Below are 16,351 nucleotides of genomic sequence, written 5' to 3'. Positions count from 1 at the left end.
ATCAGCTGTACAAAGTGGCCACTGCACCCTTCTGGAGAGCTTGCCTGTCCGATCTCTCCTGCTGGGAGAGTCCTGGGAATGAGACAGGCAGTCTCCAGGGCCACCTCACAATGGAAGGAAGGACCCCTCAGAGCACAGCATTTTATTCTAGGTGGCACTCCAGAAGGGCTGCCTGCCCCATCTCGTGTCCAGTGGGGGCGGCGGCAGCAGCGCACATCCCCCCACGTCAGCTGGTGGAGCATCTTGTGCCGCCTCCGGTCACATGACCATATTGGCCAGTGAGATGAGAGGCTACCTTCCTGGTGCACTTGCCTCCTTCCTTCCTTCCTTCCTTCCTTCCTTCCTTCCTTCCTTCCTTCCTTCCTTGATGCTTGGAGCTGGCCCATCATGAGAACTGGAATAGCTGCCTTTGCTTTATTTTACTGCAATGCTTTCCAAGGGTTCAGCGTGTGGAGTACAGGAAGGAGGAAGGAAGGGCCTGCCCCATAGGTGCCATGCTTGTGTGTTTGCATCAGTGGGCTCCTTCATATGTTAAATTGTCCTACACATCAATGATCTCCATGCAGGAAGGAGATGCATCCTGTCACTTGCGAAGCAAGCCCCAATGCACTGCAAATACATGTACTGAGTTCAGTGTGAGACTCCCAGATAAGTATGCATAGGACTGCAGCTGTTATTTGATTAATCACACATGTTTCAGCCCCTTTAATTGGTCAGTCTATCAATTACATTTGCATATGGGTAAAAACAAATGTCCAAAGTAAAATGCATACTTCCTTTTAAATGATGTACATATGAGTTGGAAAAGGGCCTGAGAGGTCATCTAGTCCAAGCCCCTCCAACGCAGAAAACCCACTACCGCAGCCTCCCTGATAGGTGGCCATCCAGCCTCTGTGTCAAAACCTCTAACAAACAAAAGCCCCTCGCCACCTTCCAAACCAGTCTGTTCTACCGCTGCACAGCTCATAACATCAACAAGTTCTTCCTAATGTCTAGTCCAAATCCCTTTTCTTGCAATTTGAAACTGTTGGTTTAGGTCCTGCCCTCTGCAGAAACAGAAAATATGTGCCAGAAGGCATCATCTTAGGAAAAAGGGCATTCTTCCTTTGTCTGAAAGGAGAGTGCCTCTCCTAAGGTGGTGATTGACATCTTCAGCTATTATAAGCACTTGCATTAAACATTCTTCATCTTCTTCATCTTGTTCTTCCTCCTTCTCCTCTTCCTCCTCTTCTCCAAAAGCTGCCTGATTAACCAGTGGACCTTTTTAGTCTATTAAAAGTCGATTCCTCTCATCCAGCCTTCCCCAACTTGGTACCCACTAGATGGGTTGAACTAAAACTCCCATCATCCCCAGCCAGCATGCCCAATGGGCATGCTGGCTGGGGATGATGGAGGTTGCAGTCAAACACATCTAGAGGGTGCCAGATTGGGGAAAGGCTGACTGAAGTGGTCTATCAACGAAGAATGTCAAAGCCTCAGTTAGAATCACATCGCACATTCTGTATTGCTGTGTGCAATATATAATAAGATGTGTTTAAACAAGAGGTGCTGTATTCAATAGAATTCTCCAGTCAAAAGATTGAATTCACAAGCAAAAAGATAGGCAGTGAAGCAGTGTGTATCATTTCACAGAAATGCGGGGCAACACCATAACAACTTGAATACAGTATGCCATGGAAGTCCTTTCTGGGGTAAAAGAGTAACGGCTCTAAGGATCCAGGTCAGGATAGTGAGTGTGCAAAGACAGAGAGCGGGGCAGGCCCAGTCTCATCCTGCATGCGGCTAGTGGGCCAGTCCAGTTTTCTTCTGCTGACTGCAGCCTCTGATCAGATTTGTGTGTTCTCAACAGGAGAAGCAGTTCACTGAGTCCAGGATGTTCTCTGTGGTGGTTCTCTGGCATGTCTGGCCACTCTTGTCAGCATGGTGGGGCTGGCAAGCATGGTACATAGAATCATTATTTATTTATTTATTTATTTATTTATTTATTTATTTATTTATTTATATATTTACAATGTTTGTATACTGCTCCATATCTAAAACAGATTTTGGAGCGGTGAACAAAAAAGATAAAACAGTAAAAGAATAAAAGGATTAAAACACCATATTAGAATTATGCCTTAAAAAAACCAAAAACAGAATGCCAATAGAAACCGTGACCGGTCAATTAAGGAACACCTCCTGGAACAGTGCTGTTTTCAGGAGACGCTGGAAACAACCCAGTGCTGGTGCCAGCCTGACCGCCAGGGGCAGGGAGTTCCAAAGAGCGGGGGCCACCACACATAGTCCCTGAAGCATGAGGTTGCATACCAAGTTGAAAGAAGAACGACACAATTGTGATTATTCTGTTTTCTCAGTTTGGGTGATTGCTCAATCTATATATTTTTAAAAATCCAGTGTTGTGTGTGGAGGGTGGGGGTGGGGGCGGTGGGGAGTCGCTTTTTCTTCTTTGGTTTTAGTTTTTGTCTTAGTTAGTCCTGAGTATGGGGAGTGTGCGGTTTGGCTCATGGTAGCAGGAAGGAGCAAAGTAGGAGCGAATGGGCGGTGTACATCAACACACAATAACACCAGGTCCTCTGGTATTCTGGCTTATCATTGCATCCAAACACGATCAATCTGAAAGGGCCAGTTTTGTGCCACTGAATATTCAATTTGGCAGGAGAGATGACAAATGGAAAGTAAGCCAGTGCGGGTATTAGGAATGATCCACAACCACCTACCACTTAACAAGCCCAACAAACTTGAGCACGCTCCGGGAGAGAGCGCAGGACAGGAAGGCCTGGCGTGCTATGGTCCATGGGGTCACGAAGAGTCGGACACGACTGAACGACTGAACAACAACAACAACAAGAGAGAACAAAGCAAAGTCAACCCTGCATGAACAAAGATGGTGCTCCAGGTCCCTGCATGTCCTTGCAAAGGATGGCAAGCTCATGCAAGGAGTTGGCTGTGCCAGAAACAGTGCAATAGCTCCAATGTTTGCCCTTCTTCCACAATGGCTGTTTGCCTGCATGAACTGAGATGATGAGATCATGCCCCAGACTCTTTGCAACATCTCAGAAGAATCTGGGATTCACTGTCCGCCCATCTATGCTGGACGTAGAGCCACACTAGAAGGAGGACTGTGAAGGAGGGAGGATCCTGCTGCCAGGACCAGCCCCAACCTCCCTGCGAGGTAGGACCGCTCAGGACCCGATCCCGGCTCTCCTTCCAAAAATAGGACTGGCCAAATCTGGCCTTCCAGTCCCCTCAAATACCCAGTAGCCACCCGCCTAAGCCAAGAGGCACTGAAATTAGCGCTGAGGTTATGCAGAGAGATCACACCAACTAAAGGTTGGATAAAGGTTTATTAAGATCAAAATAAAGTGGTAGCGGGAAAGGGAGGAATGGAAGTAGCAAGTTACACAAAAGGGTACAAAATCATATCACATAACTATATACCGAGAGGTTCATGAACACACACCCAAGCCAAATAATAAACCTACCTGGCCTATCCTTACATACCTAAGCATGGATCTCCCCAGATAGCAACCAGCCCTCTGCAGGTCCGGGACCACCAGGATGAAGGGAGATCCCATGCCTCTACCTCAGCCTGCTTTTAAAGCCCAGCCCTGGCAACCCAGGGCAGATTTTCCTTCAGCCAAGTACTGGCTCAGCCCCTGGGTGGACTGCCCTGGCCTCCGAGAGGCTGGAACTCCCCACCAACTCCAGCTGTTGTCACTCCCCAGTTAGCAGGGACTGCGCCTGGCCTTGAGCGGAGGGCTGAGGAGCCTTTAGCTAACACACAGTTCCAGGTGGTTATATCCGACATGACAGCCTGACCTAATCTTATGGTAGAAAACAGACTGTCATTCTTGACAAGGACCATCCATGGGTTTAAAGCGTGGGGGGGGGAACCATAATTTGGTGGCACAACACATAATTTGCATACAGAACATCCCAGGTTCAGTCCCTGGCATCTCCAATCAAAAGTAGCAGGTGATAGCAGAAACTCTGCTGGAGACCCCGAAGTATACAATACCGGGTTAGATCACATGTGGGCAACGCATGACCAGCCTGTGGTCCCCAGAGGCCTTCAATGTGGCCTGTGTGGGTCCCCAAACTGTAACCTCTACTGCTGAGTTACCACCATTACCACCACCACCACATTTTGCCACCTTCCCCCAGCATGCCACTCATCTGTTTTGCAGGCTGTGGGTAGCAAAGTTTTTTTTGGGGGGGGCAGCATGCAGGAATGTTCCCCCCCATGCACCATCTTCCATCGCAGTCATGCTCCCACCAGCTTACTAAACATCACCCTTCTGCCCAATTGGTTGTGGGTGTGCAAAAATCTAAGGGTGGGTACAATGGTTATATGATATTAATTCCTGTATCTTGGGATGCTCTTGAGATCAGCATAGTTGTGAGCTGTTGGTGAGGTTGTGGCTAAGGCACAAAACTCTTGTAGGATTTGAACTAATGTACCCTACCAACAGGTGTGGGGTGGGTAACCATGGGCCAGAAAGGATGGATGGTATGATTGCGCAGTTGGGCACTATCACAGCTGGGGAAGCCAAAAGGGAGTTAAAAGCTGAAAAGGAATATCAAAATCTAGGTCATGCTGCGCATATCTTCCCTTTGAGATGCCATTGATAATATTCTAAAAGGCCATGTGTTTTAATTAGGTCACTGCTCATCAAAGCATGTAACAAAGAGGGGAATGTGCATAAAATGCAGCGCTGTGCAATCTACTTGGAATGAATGACTGTCCCTCGTGGAAAGGTCTTGAAGAGCAGGGGAGGGGGAGCACGATCTGGGAGGAGGTCAGCTTGCAACCATCAGTCCGTAAGGCGCACGTGTAAAAGACAGGAGTGTACATCTGGTGCGTGCACATGCATGCATGAATGAGTCTCTTCCCTTGCTAATCTAGGATTGCCAGATGCTGCCCTTTCTTTTGGAGGATTGTCCCTCATTGCAGAACATCACAGTGACAGAAAACTCTATCAATGAAGTGTTCCTGTAGCATTATTTCAAAACACTGCAACAGCTCCACACAGCACAGAGCCTTCCTTTGGAAACCCTGCTCCGGCAACCTATTGCTGAGAATCCTTAGCAGCTCAAACTACTTGTGTGCGCCCTTAAAAGGAGCAAGCTGCTCTGGCTGGGCTCTGCATCTGCAACAGGATGGACTCAACGCTTCCTCTCTGTCTTGTTCACCTTTGCTGGAGAAGAGTCCATTGCAATGTGCCTTCAACTAGGGGGGCAGTTCGATATATGGGTGGGTGGGGTAGGGTGGTCCCCACCAGGCTCTCTGTGGGCCAGGTGACGTCAGTGCGCATGGACACAGCCCCTGTCATTGCCCATCAGTGGGGAGAAAGGGTTGCAGTGGAAGTGATTCCACTGGCATGGAGAGGACCAGCTGCTCTTCCCAGTGCTGGCTGATTCCCTGGCTTCCCAACGCCCTCCGAGTCCCCTGCTGGCCCACATTCCCTCAATTATCTCCCATGGAAGGGAGAGTGGTGCACAGGGGAACCCCTGCTGTTATCTCTGATCTGATATTGGAGATATCAACATGTTGGGCTAGATAACAGGATGTTGGACTGGATAGATAGGCCGTTGGTTGTTCCAGCAGCAGGGCCGGCCCTACTATTCGGCAGAGTGAGATGGCCACCTTAGGCAGCAGATGGTGTGGGTGCAGAGAGTAGTGGCAAGCTGTTGGAGGACAGAGCTGTGTGAGCCACGCAGCTTGCCCTGTGCTCCCTCAGCTGGCCTGCTGACCTCAGGAGGGCATTGTCTCATCGCTAGTGTCAAAATCAGGCTCAGTTGCCAGCCTGACCAGTTTCCGTACTTGACAAGGAAAGGAAACGTTCCTCCTGTGCAAGCACCGGGTCATTGCTGACCCCTAGAGGGACGCCGCTTGCGCTGGCATTTTCATGGCAGACTATAGCGGGGTGGTTTGCCATTGCCTTCCCCAGTCGTGACTACCTTTCCCCCAGCAAGCTGGGTACTCATTTTACCGACCTTGGAAGGATGGAGGGCTGAGTCGACCTGAGCCGGCTACCCGAGACCCGGCTTCCGCTGGGATCGAACTCAGGTCGTGGGGAGAGTTTCGGTTGCAATCCTGCTGCCTACCACTCTGCGCCACACGAGGCTCGTACATGACAAGGCTGGTGCCAGTTTCTCCTTCAACTCAGGCAGCGAAATGCCTTGTGCTGGCCCTGTCCAACAGGGTTCTTATGTTCTTAAGAACCTAGTAGCAGGCATATCCTAGCAACAGAGGAAGGAACGTCCCCCTCCTCTGGACAGCACGGAAGCTGCATGGGCTGACACAGGACCAAACTGTCTGTCCCTCCTCCACCAGCCCACTCACTCATCTGCTTGGAATTCCTAGATGACTCTGGTAGCCTTCCCCAACCTGGTGCCCTCCAGATGTGTTGGGACTGCAACTCCCATCATTCCCAGCCAGCATGGCCAATGGCTGGTATACAGCGAGCAGATGAGTTGTTAAATACAAGACTGGCTGAGCTGGAAGTTCTCATGTGAGACATTTTGGCTTGAAACTGAAGGGGGTGAGGGAGGGGAAAAGCGGAGCAAAATTGCCCCCTTCCCCCCTCTTTTTTCACTGCTGTGGCCAGTTTCACAGCAGCAGTGCGGCAAGAGCACAGTGGAGGCTTATCGGTGGCAGCAGCAGCAATGAGAGCTCTTTCTGACAGCCACCATTTTCAGCCCCTTCCCCAGCCACAAAGGCATCTGGGAACAATCCTACATCGTCATGTAGTATCCTTCCTAGGTTCTAGGGACAAGATGGTGGCCACTGGGGAGGAATCTTGTTATGGCCTCCTCTGCTACCAGTGTGCCCCACTGAATTAGAAGAAACCATGACTGCTTTTTCAAGAAGAACAAAAATCACAGTGGGAATTTCAGTTACCTGCCATCTGAAGTGGTACAGTTCAAGAAACAAGTTTACCACCTCAACTCCGCTTTGTAAGAATTAGGCCTTACCTCTGTCCCAAGATGACTTAAATCAGCCTATCCGAAACTTGCACCTTCCAGATGTGTCAGATGTCAACCCCATCATTGCCAGCCAGTGTGGTGGCTGGGGATTATGGGAGTTGTAATCCAACACATCTGGAAGGCACCAGTTTGGGGAAGGCTGATTGAAATGTTCATGTAAACACAAATGCAATGAAGACTTGCTTGCAAGCATCATCATGCAGAAACCCAGCAGGGAACTGGGATTTGTTTGGTGCCTACTTTATCAAACACAGGTTGCTGCCAGATAATAGGTGAAATGGATCTTATTCCTGATAAGCTACCATATCCTGGTTCTGTTCTCACAGGCAAACTCAGTTTATCTCTATTGTGCAAGATATTGTGCAAGAACAGGGAAAGGAAATGTTCCGTTAAGTGTCTTAACTCTGTCTGCGTGCAGTCATAGTTTTCAGGTTAAGTGAAACTAATTTGCACTAGGTCGTCTTTGCTTAGGCAGGCATCCTTACTTAGGAGTGAGTCCAGCCTGAGAAATCAATCTTTGCAATATCCCTGGAATATTTTCATTAATGAGAATTTGAAGCCTCTCATTTTTTTTAAAAAAATTACAATGACAAACAGACACATCAAATTTAAATCTAATTATTGATAGAAGGTAATACATTTAATGTCCCCCCCCCCCCGCCCTTTACTTCAAAGACAAAAATAGAGGTGGAATACATTGGCTGCTAGGAAGTTTTCATTCTGGTTCTTAATAATAATAGTAATAATAATAATGGCCTCTTTTGCATAATCTGAGGAAAGGCTCTGACAAATACTACTGCATATGTCCCTGATTTGTATATAAAATAAAATCATGTCATATTTCATAAAGATCAGGTATTTTGCCTTTTGCTAATTTCAGTTGGTAAGTCAATTTTTCTGCCATGACTATTTTCTGCCACTGACCAAGATGTCAGTGTTGGAAGTTCTGCAGTTTTTCAGCTTTTACCCTGCAAGCTGCCATCAGCTTGAACACAATTAATTATTTAGATGTCACTTTTGAGTTTTGTTCTTCCCATATTGTTAATAGAGCCAAATGCTGATGTAAGATACATAGACTGATGCGTAATCTTTGCCATTTCTGAGAATATCATGTTCCAAACTGTAACATGACAGGTCATGACCATATATATATATATATATATATATATATGAATGAATGAATGGGATACTTTTTGCTGTCTGACAAAGCTGGCCAGAGCTGGGAGCAGCTGGGAGCGCGGGCAAGCAGGCAGGCAGGCGAGCAGAGTGCTGTTAGATGGGAGATTTCCCTTGAGACAGACAAGGACTAGCCGAGCCTGGTTGTACCCATAAAAGGAGCTGGGTGGAGACTGCTGCCTGCAGCCAAAGTGGAACCAGCAGCAAGGAGGGAGGGATGGGCATCAGACAGCTGGTGGGGCTGGAGAAAAGCATTTCCCCTTTCAGCCCTGCCTCTCTTTTACCCTGTCATTGCTCTATAGCCTGGCAGGCAAAGAGCCTTGAGTTTTAGGCATTCTGCATGTCTGGCTGGAAAAGAGAGGCAGTCACTTGGGGTCTTACTTCTAGAAGCCTGGGTGCTCCCTGCCCTGCTGTCGAGACGGACTTTTTTGTTTGTTTGCCATGATGGATCCTTGAGTGGTCCTGGTCCTGTGTGACTTCAGATGGAGCCCAGAGCTGTGTCTTTTTGGGTTCTCAGGCTTCACGGTCCTCTTGAAGAGTCCTTTCAAGAGGGGGGGACCCAGCAAGGTGTCTGTCACTTGCCCTCTGCTATCTGGAAAATCAGGTCTCCCTAGCTGTGGTGTCTCTACCCTGGAGGCTTCCCCATACCCTTAGGTGTGGGTGGGGGTGGGAAAGTGAGACAGAGCTCTTTGGTAGTTTCAGCTTTAAGAGCCTCAAAGTCCCACCCGGGTCCCCCCCTCTTGCATTCCGGGAGTATTCCTTCCTTACCCAGGTTTCTCTGCCTGTGTGCTCGCTCATATCAGTGTCGTTCCCCTTCCAAGGGGAAGGCGTAGAACAGCATTTGCACTGCAGGCACTGAAGCAAGAAGGGAGATTTGGGGACCCTCTTGGTCTCCTCACCCTGGGATCAAAGCAGGGAGCGATGCACCGCCATCTCATCCGGGCCTTCTCTGGAGTTGTTCTCCTTCTTGTGAGCACGGTGCTCCTCTCTGTGAAGCATTATGGCATCCAGGAGAAAGCAATCAGCAACCAAAGGCTTGCAGGGGGGTCATCCAGTCAATGGGCGCAGCAGGAGAAGACATTGGTGGATGTGGTGGACCGCAGTAGCAGCAGGGTGCCAGAGCATGAAAAACGCAAGGCCCGCGTAGTGCATTCCACTGTTGGGAAAGGCCTGTTGCTTGCTGAACTCTTCATTGCTGTAAAGACAACCCAGAAGTTCCACCACACCAGGATGGGATTGCTGCTGAATACATGGATATCCCGGGTCAAAGAGCAGGTTGGTATGAGGGCAAGAGGGAGGATTGAATGGACAATTTTGCAGTCTTCCTCAACCTTGAAACCAGAGGCCAAGGGGTATCTGGAGGAATTTAATGATTTCTGCAAAGAACAGTATAGAGATATTTTTCTACTACAGATGATTCTGCATGGAGTTGTTTTTGTGGGGATCTTAAATGCACTCACTGATTTATTTATTTATTTATTTATTAATTACCTTTACATCCTGCTCTTCCTCCAAAGAGCTCAGAGTGTCATTCATGGTTCCCATTTTATCTTCAGAACAACCCTGCAAGGTAGGTGAAGCTAGGAGACGATGACTGGCCCAAGGCTTAGGGCCTTACTCTAGAGTCTAGTGCAGAACCCCTTTCAGCCCGAGGGCCAAATTCCATTTCGGAGAAGCTATTCGGGGGCAGATTCTTGAAGGCAAAATGGATGGGGACAAAATACCAGCATAGTTTAGCTTAAAGCTGTTACTGCCAGTAGCTAAGTCTTAGGAGGGGCATTTCAACCTTTTTGGACGGGGAAGGAACCACCCAAAGCCAGGAAACCCCCAAATGATTGGCGGTTGGGGCAAAGGGCACAGGATCATGGGAAGGGGGTGTGGCCATCTGGGGAACCCAGGAGGACTAGAGTGGGAACCAGGAGGGCAGGATTTGGCCCCTGGGCCTAAGGTTCACACCCCTGTGTTAAGCAGATGCAGAGCAAATGCCCTGCCACCACGAATCCGCTTGCTTGCAGCTCCTTGGGTATTCTAGCCCTTCTACTGTTCATTATTCTGCTGCTGATCTATCTCATCCATCATTTTATTTTGCCCAGGAAAAGTAACATCAATGTTTCCCAGTGAACCTCAAAGCAAACTGAGGGAGCAAACCACATAGATCTGAAGCAGATTGATCATGAGGGACGGGAACGCAGAGCAGGATGGTCGTTTTGCCTCACCACTAAGCTTAAATTCTCAAGCTCTTCATGCTGCTTGTGTTTTTGGGGGTGCCTGGTGAAGATGTACCCTGTTTTTAAGTGTGTTTCCTCTCCTTGGTCAAGCTGGTCCCTCAGTCAGAGCTCTCTTAGGTCCTCCTTACCATATTTACTTATATAGAACTGTTGGATAACAGGAACAACTCCACATGGTTCCAGACATTAGGGTAATAGAGAATATCCTACAGCTTGTTCAGTTCCTATTTCTTGTTCCCTCCCCTTCCTTTTCCTTCTTCTCCTCTTGCCTCTGCAACAAGCACCATGTGGTCTCTCCAGAGAGGAAGCAAGCAACCATATCTCATGCCTTTGCTTATTTTCACTCATGCACCCAGCTTTTGGGGGTGCTTGTAGTTAAACAGTGTTAGATTGCCTTCTCTGACGATGTATATAAAAGCACTAATAACGTAAGCTGATTTGAACTTCTTCTAAACTGGCTCTAGCCTGTGTTTATTGCTTCTAATACTAAATGCTGTGTTGCCACATTTTCTCTATATAAGGCAACTCTGCTGTAAGTCACACCAGACTTTCAAACAAGACGGATTAGCTGTAGATGGTGCCTTTGGTTAGAGTATGCTGTCATGGGTGCTTCAGTCAAAGACTTTCCCAAAGTGGGACATTTTGCTCCAGAAAGGCTACCAGTCAGGGTGGAGAGTAATCAGTCAGGAATGGTTACCGAGACAGGCTGGATGTGGTCAAGACAGGTGGGTTGAACGAATGGTGTCTGTCGTGACTCAACAAGGCTGGTTGAAAATGTCCTACTTTACAGAGGATAGTCCTCTATTTTAGAGACCTGTCAGAGAACAGCCCTCTATTTGAAGGTGTCCCCTACTTGATGGGCTGCCCAGACCAGGTCTGGTTTGAAGTCAAAGAACCCTAATGAGGAAGAGTCAGCAGGGCCTTGAAGTTGCCTGTCTACAGTAGCAGCACTTGGACAGTGGACTGAGTAGACACACAGGCCACTTAGGACACAATCCTATGTGTCCTTAGATAGAAAAAAAGTCCTACAACCACCAGCATGCCCCAGACAGCATGACTGGCTGGGAGGGCATGCTGGGAGTTGTAGGACTTATTCCTATCTAAACACACATAGTATTGTGCCCTTAGTCACTCTTCTCCACTATGGTGAGATGTATTATATTTCTATTTAAATTATAGGAATGATTTCTAAATATGCATCTATATGGATGAATTAGCATATGCAAATATTATGCAAATCTGCGCTACCTTTTTCCTCAATGCATTTCCTCTTTTTTAGGTGATGTGTAAGTGGCCACACTAGTTATGTGATACACACACACACACACACACACACACGTGTGTGTGTGTATGTAGCAATGACCCCAGATGGTTATTGAAGACAGAGGTGAGAGAAACGCTGGCTTTCCTAAACACTTATTCTTTATGTACATATTACATTTAGGTGTGCACATTAAAAAAGTAAAGTGTAGACATGACAAGACACATTCGCAAAGACATATTTTTATACGGATACACTCATAAGGGAGATGGAATTTGCTGGCTCTTTGGCAGACTCAGGATTGCCTGTAGTAATGTGTGAAACAGGCTTAGGAATTCATATGTGCACACAGATAGTATGCCAGGATATCAGCACTTAATGCTCCTTCAGAGGTGGACACAGCTCTGACTGACATATGGTTAGAAATTCACATCTCCAGTCAGCAACTTACAAATTCACCATATTCACTCAATCAGCCCTGTTACATTCCCAGCAAAAGTGTGTTGTCCTGCTTCATATTTTTGTTGCTTTTTCCTGCTTCCTCACCTTGATCATTGTCCCTCACCTCCTTCAGTCTTCTGGAAACAAGAGAATCACAATAATAGCCAAGCTGGATACGTAAAAAGGCCTTGCCACAGCCAGGCCAAAGGGAAGGGCCACATGCCTTGGCCACTGTCTGAATGACTTTGCTCTTCATTCAATCCCTGATGCAAGTACAGTGTTTAACCAGCCCGCAGGCAGCTGGTGGGGAGATTGTTTAAGGCTTGTCCTGCTCTCTTTCAGTCCCCTTGGCTTCTTGAAAGCCCATTTTCCGCTTGAGAGGAGCTATTCTTTGCTGGACGTGATCCCCACTCTTGCCCTTGGGATGGGAGAAAATGCCACATAATGCAATGAAGAGGAGCTGGGAAGGACTGGGGGGGGGGAGAGGAGGAGGGTTGGGAAACAGCAGGGAACTTATACATCTTTTACACACAAACAGATGTTCTTTTCTAAACTCAAGTTTCCTTTTACCACAAAGCTTCTGTTCATTCTGCTGTTGGATACCTTACGAACATCAAGGCTGGATTCTCAGGGGACAAACACTCTATTTGATGGTCACCCCTTGGGCTCATAAGTTATTTAGGGACACTGGATCAGACCAAACTCTTCAGTCCAAGAAGCTCAATATCATTATATATAAATGCATCTGTTCTACAACAGTGCCCCATATCTTACACCAAGCCCAACAGAATCAGCATAAAGCAGTCCTAGCCATTTGATGGGGCTGGTGTCTGGGCAGAGCCCATTGGTGCTGATGCCTGCCCTGGGGCCTTATGGGAAATTTAAAATGGCTGCCTACTGCTGCTACCACATAAATCTATGGCTGAGGACCCAGTAGTGGGTGCTTGGCTGTATTCAGACCTGGAGCTAGCCCTGATCTACATGATATATTTGTAAACCAGTTTCAAACCTACTGAATGAGCAAGGCACCCAGCTCAACCCCCTCCCCCCACCCTTGTTGTTCCATGAAGATATTAGGGATCTGCTGCAGAGAATAACCAGCTCCCTCTCAAAGCCACAATAGTTCTTTGGGAAAAGTCATGTTAATTAAAAACCAGTTTCAAAAGAGTTGAAATTTGAACATACAAGCTGCCAAAGGACCAGATTTAAAAATAATAAAAAATGGGCTATCTATTAATCTGTAAAGAGAAGTCTCTCTCTCAATCTTTGCAAAAAAGCTGGGGCAGATGCTCATTTTCAGTAATCATATAGCACTTTAAAAATATCCAAACTCGTTACAACTTTTATTTCACAGAATCCCTGTGAGATGGGGGCATTATTATTCCATTTGTACAGATGGAAACACTTTCTGAGCATCAAAAGCACTTCATGCTGTACTTTACTTTAGTAATAATGCATCTCAGATGATGCACACCCATAGCAGAGAGGGTTATGTCACTTGTCATTGGATGGCATGTTTGGAAATCAGCAACTTTTAGGCACTGGAATAATCCCTCTCTCTTCTTTTTGACAGACATATGTCTTCACAGATAAAGAAGATGACAAGCTGCAGGAAAAACTGGGTAATCCGGCCTTTGGCATTGCACAACACTGGCTAACTGACTTCTGTGTGCTGAGTATCGGAATCCCTCCTTGCTTAATAGCATCCTTACATGGCTGACATTGGGGAAGGGCAGAGCACATGCTTTGTATGCAGAAGGCCCCAGGTTCGATCCCCAGCATCTCCAATTTGGGCTGGGAAAGACCAGTGTCTGAAACCCTGGAGAAACGCTGCCAGTCAGTATAGATCACGGGTGGGCAGGAAGTAGATTTCCAGATGTTCTGGACGTCAACTCCCAGCATTCCTGACCATTGGCCATGCTGGCAGGGGCTTCTGGGAATTGAAGTCCCAAACATCTAGATATCTACCTTCTGCCCAGCCCTGGTGTAGATAATATTGAGCTAGGTGGACCAGTTGTCTGACTTAATATAAAGCAGCTTCCTACGTTCCTGACCAAGGGGCCTTTCTCATTTGCCATACAGAGTGGATTGAAAAGTGGGCCCTGTATGTATTGTTGTGGATTTTGCTATCTGATTTCTCTGCATAGGAGTATCAACGTGGGTTTGTCTTAAGGCAATACCTGGCTAGGGTCATGGACTTGACTGGGCTATTAACAATGCAGTGTTAATAGCCCAGGATATTCAATCCTCTGTTTGAAGGGCTGTCCGAGAAAAGTCCTCTATTTGAAGGGCTATGTGGTCCAAGTCCAGTTTAAAGATAAAGAGCTGTAAGAAGGGAGAGCAGGCGCCCTGCAGTTGCCCATCCTCAGGGAGCACCTGGGCAGCACACTGAGCAGGAGCACAGCTCACCTGGTCCCTGCCCCCCTACGACGCTGAGATGTATTTCTACTTAATTATAGCAATTCTTTCTAAATGTGCATCTATACGTGTAAATTAGCACATGCAAATTTTATGCAGAACTGTGTCCTCTTTTGTCCTCTTGGTTGGATATGCATTTCATGGTTTATTTCATAATGCATAAGTGCTCACCTAGCTAGCCTTCACCTATGCTCAGTAGATTTGTAAATAAAGTCAAATATTACAAAATGTCTTTAGGCCTCCAGTGACCTCCTTCCAAAAGAAAACCAAACGTGGGTACGCGTTGCACCCTGCCACTTCTCACTGCTAGGAGAAACATAACAGTATTCTGAACAAGGGTGAAATTTGATATTGGGCACAGAATTCAACATCCTGAAAATTGCAGATGATGCTTTATATAGAAAAGCAAGTTTCTAGCCCTTAAGGCTATAAAGATAAGGTCTGACTAAAGCATAGGAGCAATGTTCGGTGAAATCTCAGTAGGCAGGATGGGTAAGGGTAGGGTGCTTAGCAAGATTTCCAGTGATGAGGAAGTAGACTTCAGTTTCCAGCACAGCACTTTTTCATTCCTAATAATGTGCAGAAGCAGAAAAAATTATAGAAGCAAATCTATGCAGATTTACTTAATTTGAAGGCGAGCAGCTCACAACAAATTGGGCTGGTTCTGTAAGGACTTTCCAGATTCAGTCAAGGTTTGGCTGATCTATCTATCTATCTATCTATCTATCTATCTATCTATCTATCTATCTATCTATCTGTTGTTGTTAATTTATTTAAAAATATGAAATACAAAGAAAGTTATAATGATAAAGAAAAGGAATAACACAGAATATGTTTTCATTTTCATTTTCTTTCCTATGATATAATGAAAATATAGTCTGTTATTCCTTTTCTTTATCATTATATCTTTCTTTGTATTTTAAATAAATTTGCAACAACAACAACAACAACAAAAACAAACAAACAAATAAATAAATGAAACATCCAAACCTTGACTGAATCTGGAAAGTCCTTACAGAATCAGCCCAATTTGTTGTGAGCTGCTCACCTTCAAATTAAGTAAATTTTATTCTATCATGAAAACCTAAACAATAACCATCTTTCAGTAACAGTATCTGGCTGAACGCCCTCTCGAGTCCTTTTGTAATGAGTTAATTTAGACATGAGTACAATGGTGCAGATCTTATGATACCATTCAGAAACTGAGGGAGTTACAGCTCCCCCCACCCCAATTAGCTGCTATACATGGCGTGGCTGCAGAAAGATTTATCACCAGTTTCAATCCAAATCTGTTTCATTGACAAAGCCCTTAAGGTAACATAACAAAACTATTTTTGGATCTTCAGGTTTCAAATAATCAGTAATTTCATTTATCATAGCTTGTATAGTTCTCCAGAAACTTTGAACTAATGGGCAACCTCCCCCACCTCCAAGAATGAAGGAAATCTGCATTTATTAAACAAAGAACTTGTGTTTGATAAATAGAAGTCCTATCTAAATGGTATTAAGTACTGCACTGAGTTTAAAAAGAATGATTTTAAATTGGTAGGTAATCTTGGGAGCATTTAAAAATGCATCATAGGGTTGGGAAAAGTGCACAAAAGGGCAACCAAAATGATGAGGGAACCTGAGCAACTCCTCTGGGAGGAAAGGCTACAAGGTTTGGGGCTCTTTAGCTTAGAAAAAAAACAGTGAATAAGGTGAGACATGACAGAGGTGTACAAAACTATGCATGGTGTGGAGAAAGTGGATATAGAGAGATTTTTGTGTCTATTTTAATACTAGAACACTGGATCATCCCATGAAGCTGATTTGCAGGAGACTCAGGACAGATAAA

At 46.1% G+C, this 16,351-nt stretch overlaps 1 protein-coding gene across 2 annotated transcripts in view; it reads left to right on the top strand.

Annotated features, from left to right (window-relative positions):
- Positions 1-9,075: 9,075 nt before the first annotated feature.
- The window catches only part of MFNG (MFNG O-fucosylpeptide 3-beta-N-acetylglucosaminyltransferase), a 38,929-nt gene continuing 31,653 nt past the window's right edge, over positions 9,076-16,351 (top strand). The window contains exons 1-2 of one of the 2 annotated variants that reach the window (XM_084811744.1): positions 9,076-9,441; positions 13,670-13,718. In XM_084811744.1, coding sequence (XP_084667870.1) covers positions 9,088-9,441; positions 13,670-13,718 — 403 coding nt within the window. In that variant the 5' untranslated portion in view covers positions 9,076-9,087. The remainder of the gene's footprint in view (positions 9,442-13,669; positions 13,719-16,351) is intronic. The other variant, XM_084811745.1, reaches the window with a different exon arrangement.

Source organism: Heloderma suspectum, chromosome 7 (genome assembly GCF_057233095.1).
Source record: "Heloderma suspectum isolate Gila_16-S chromosome 7, 16-S_ref, whole genome shotgun sequence".
NCBI classification, from domain to species: domain Eukaryota; kingdom Metazoa; phylum Chordata; class Lepidosauria; order Squamata; family Helodermatidae; genus Heloderma; species Heloderma suspectum.
Note: the sequence above shows the minus strand (reverse complement) of the source record. Positions and strands in the feature narration are given on the sequence as shown.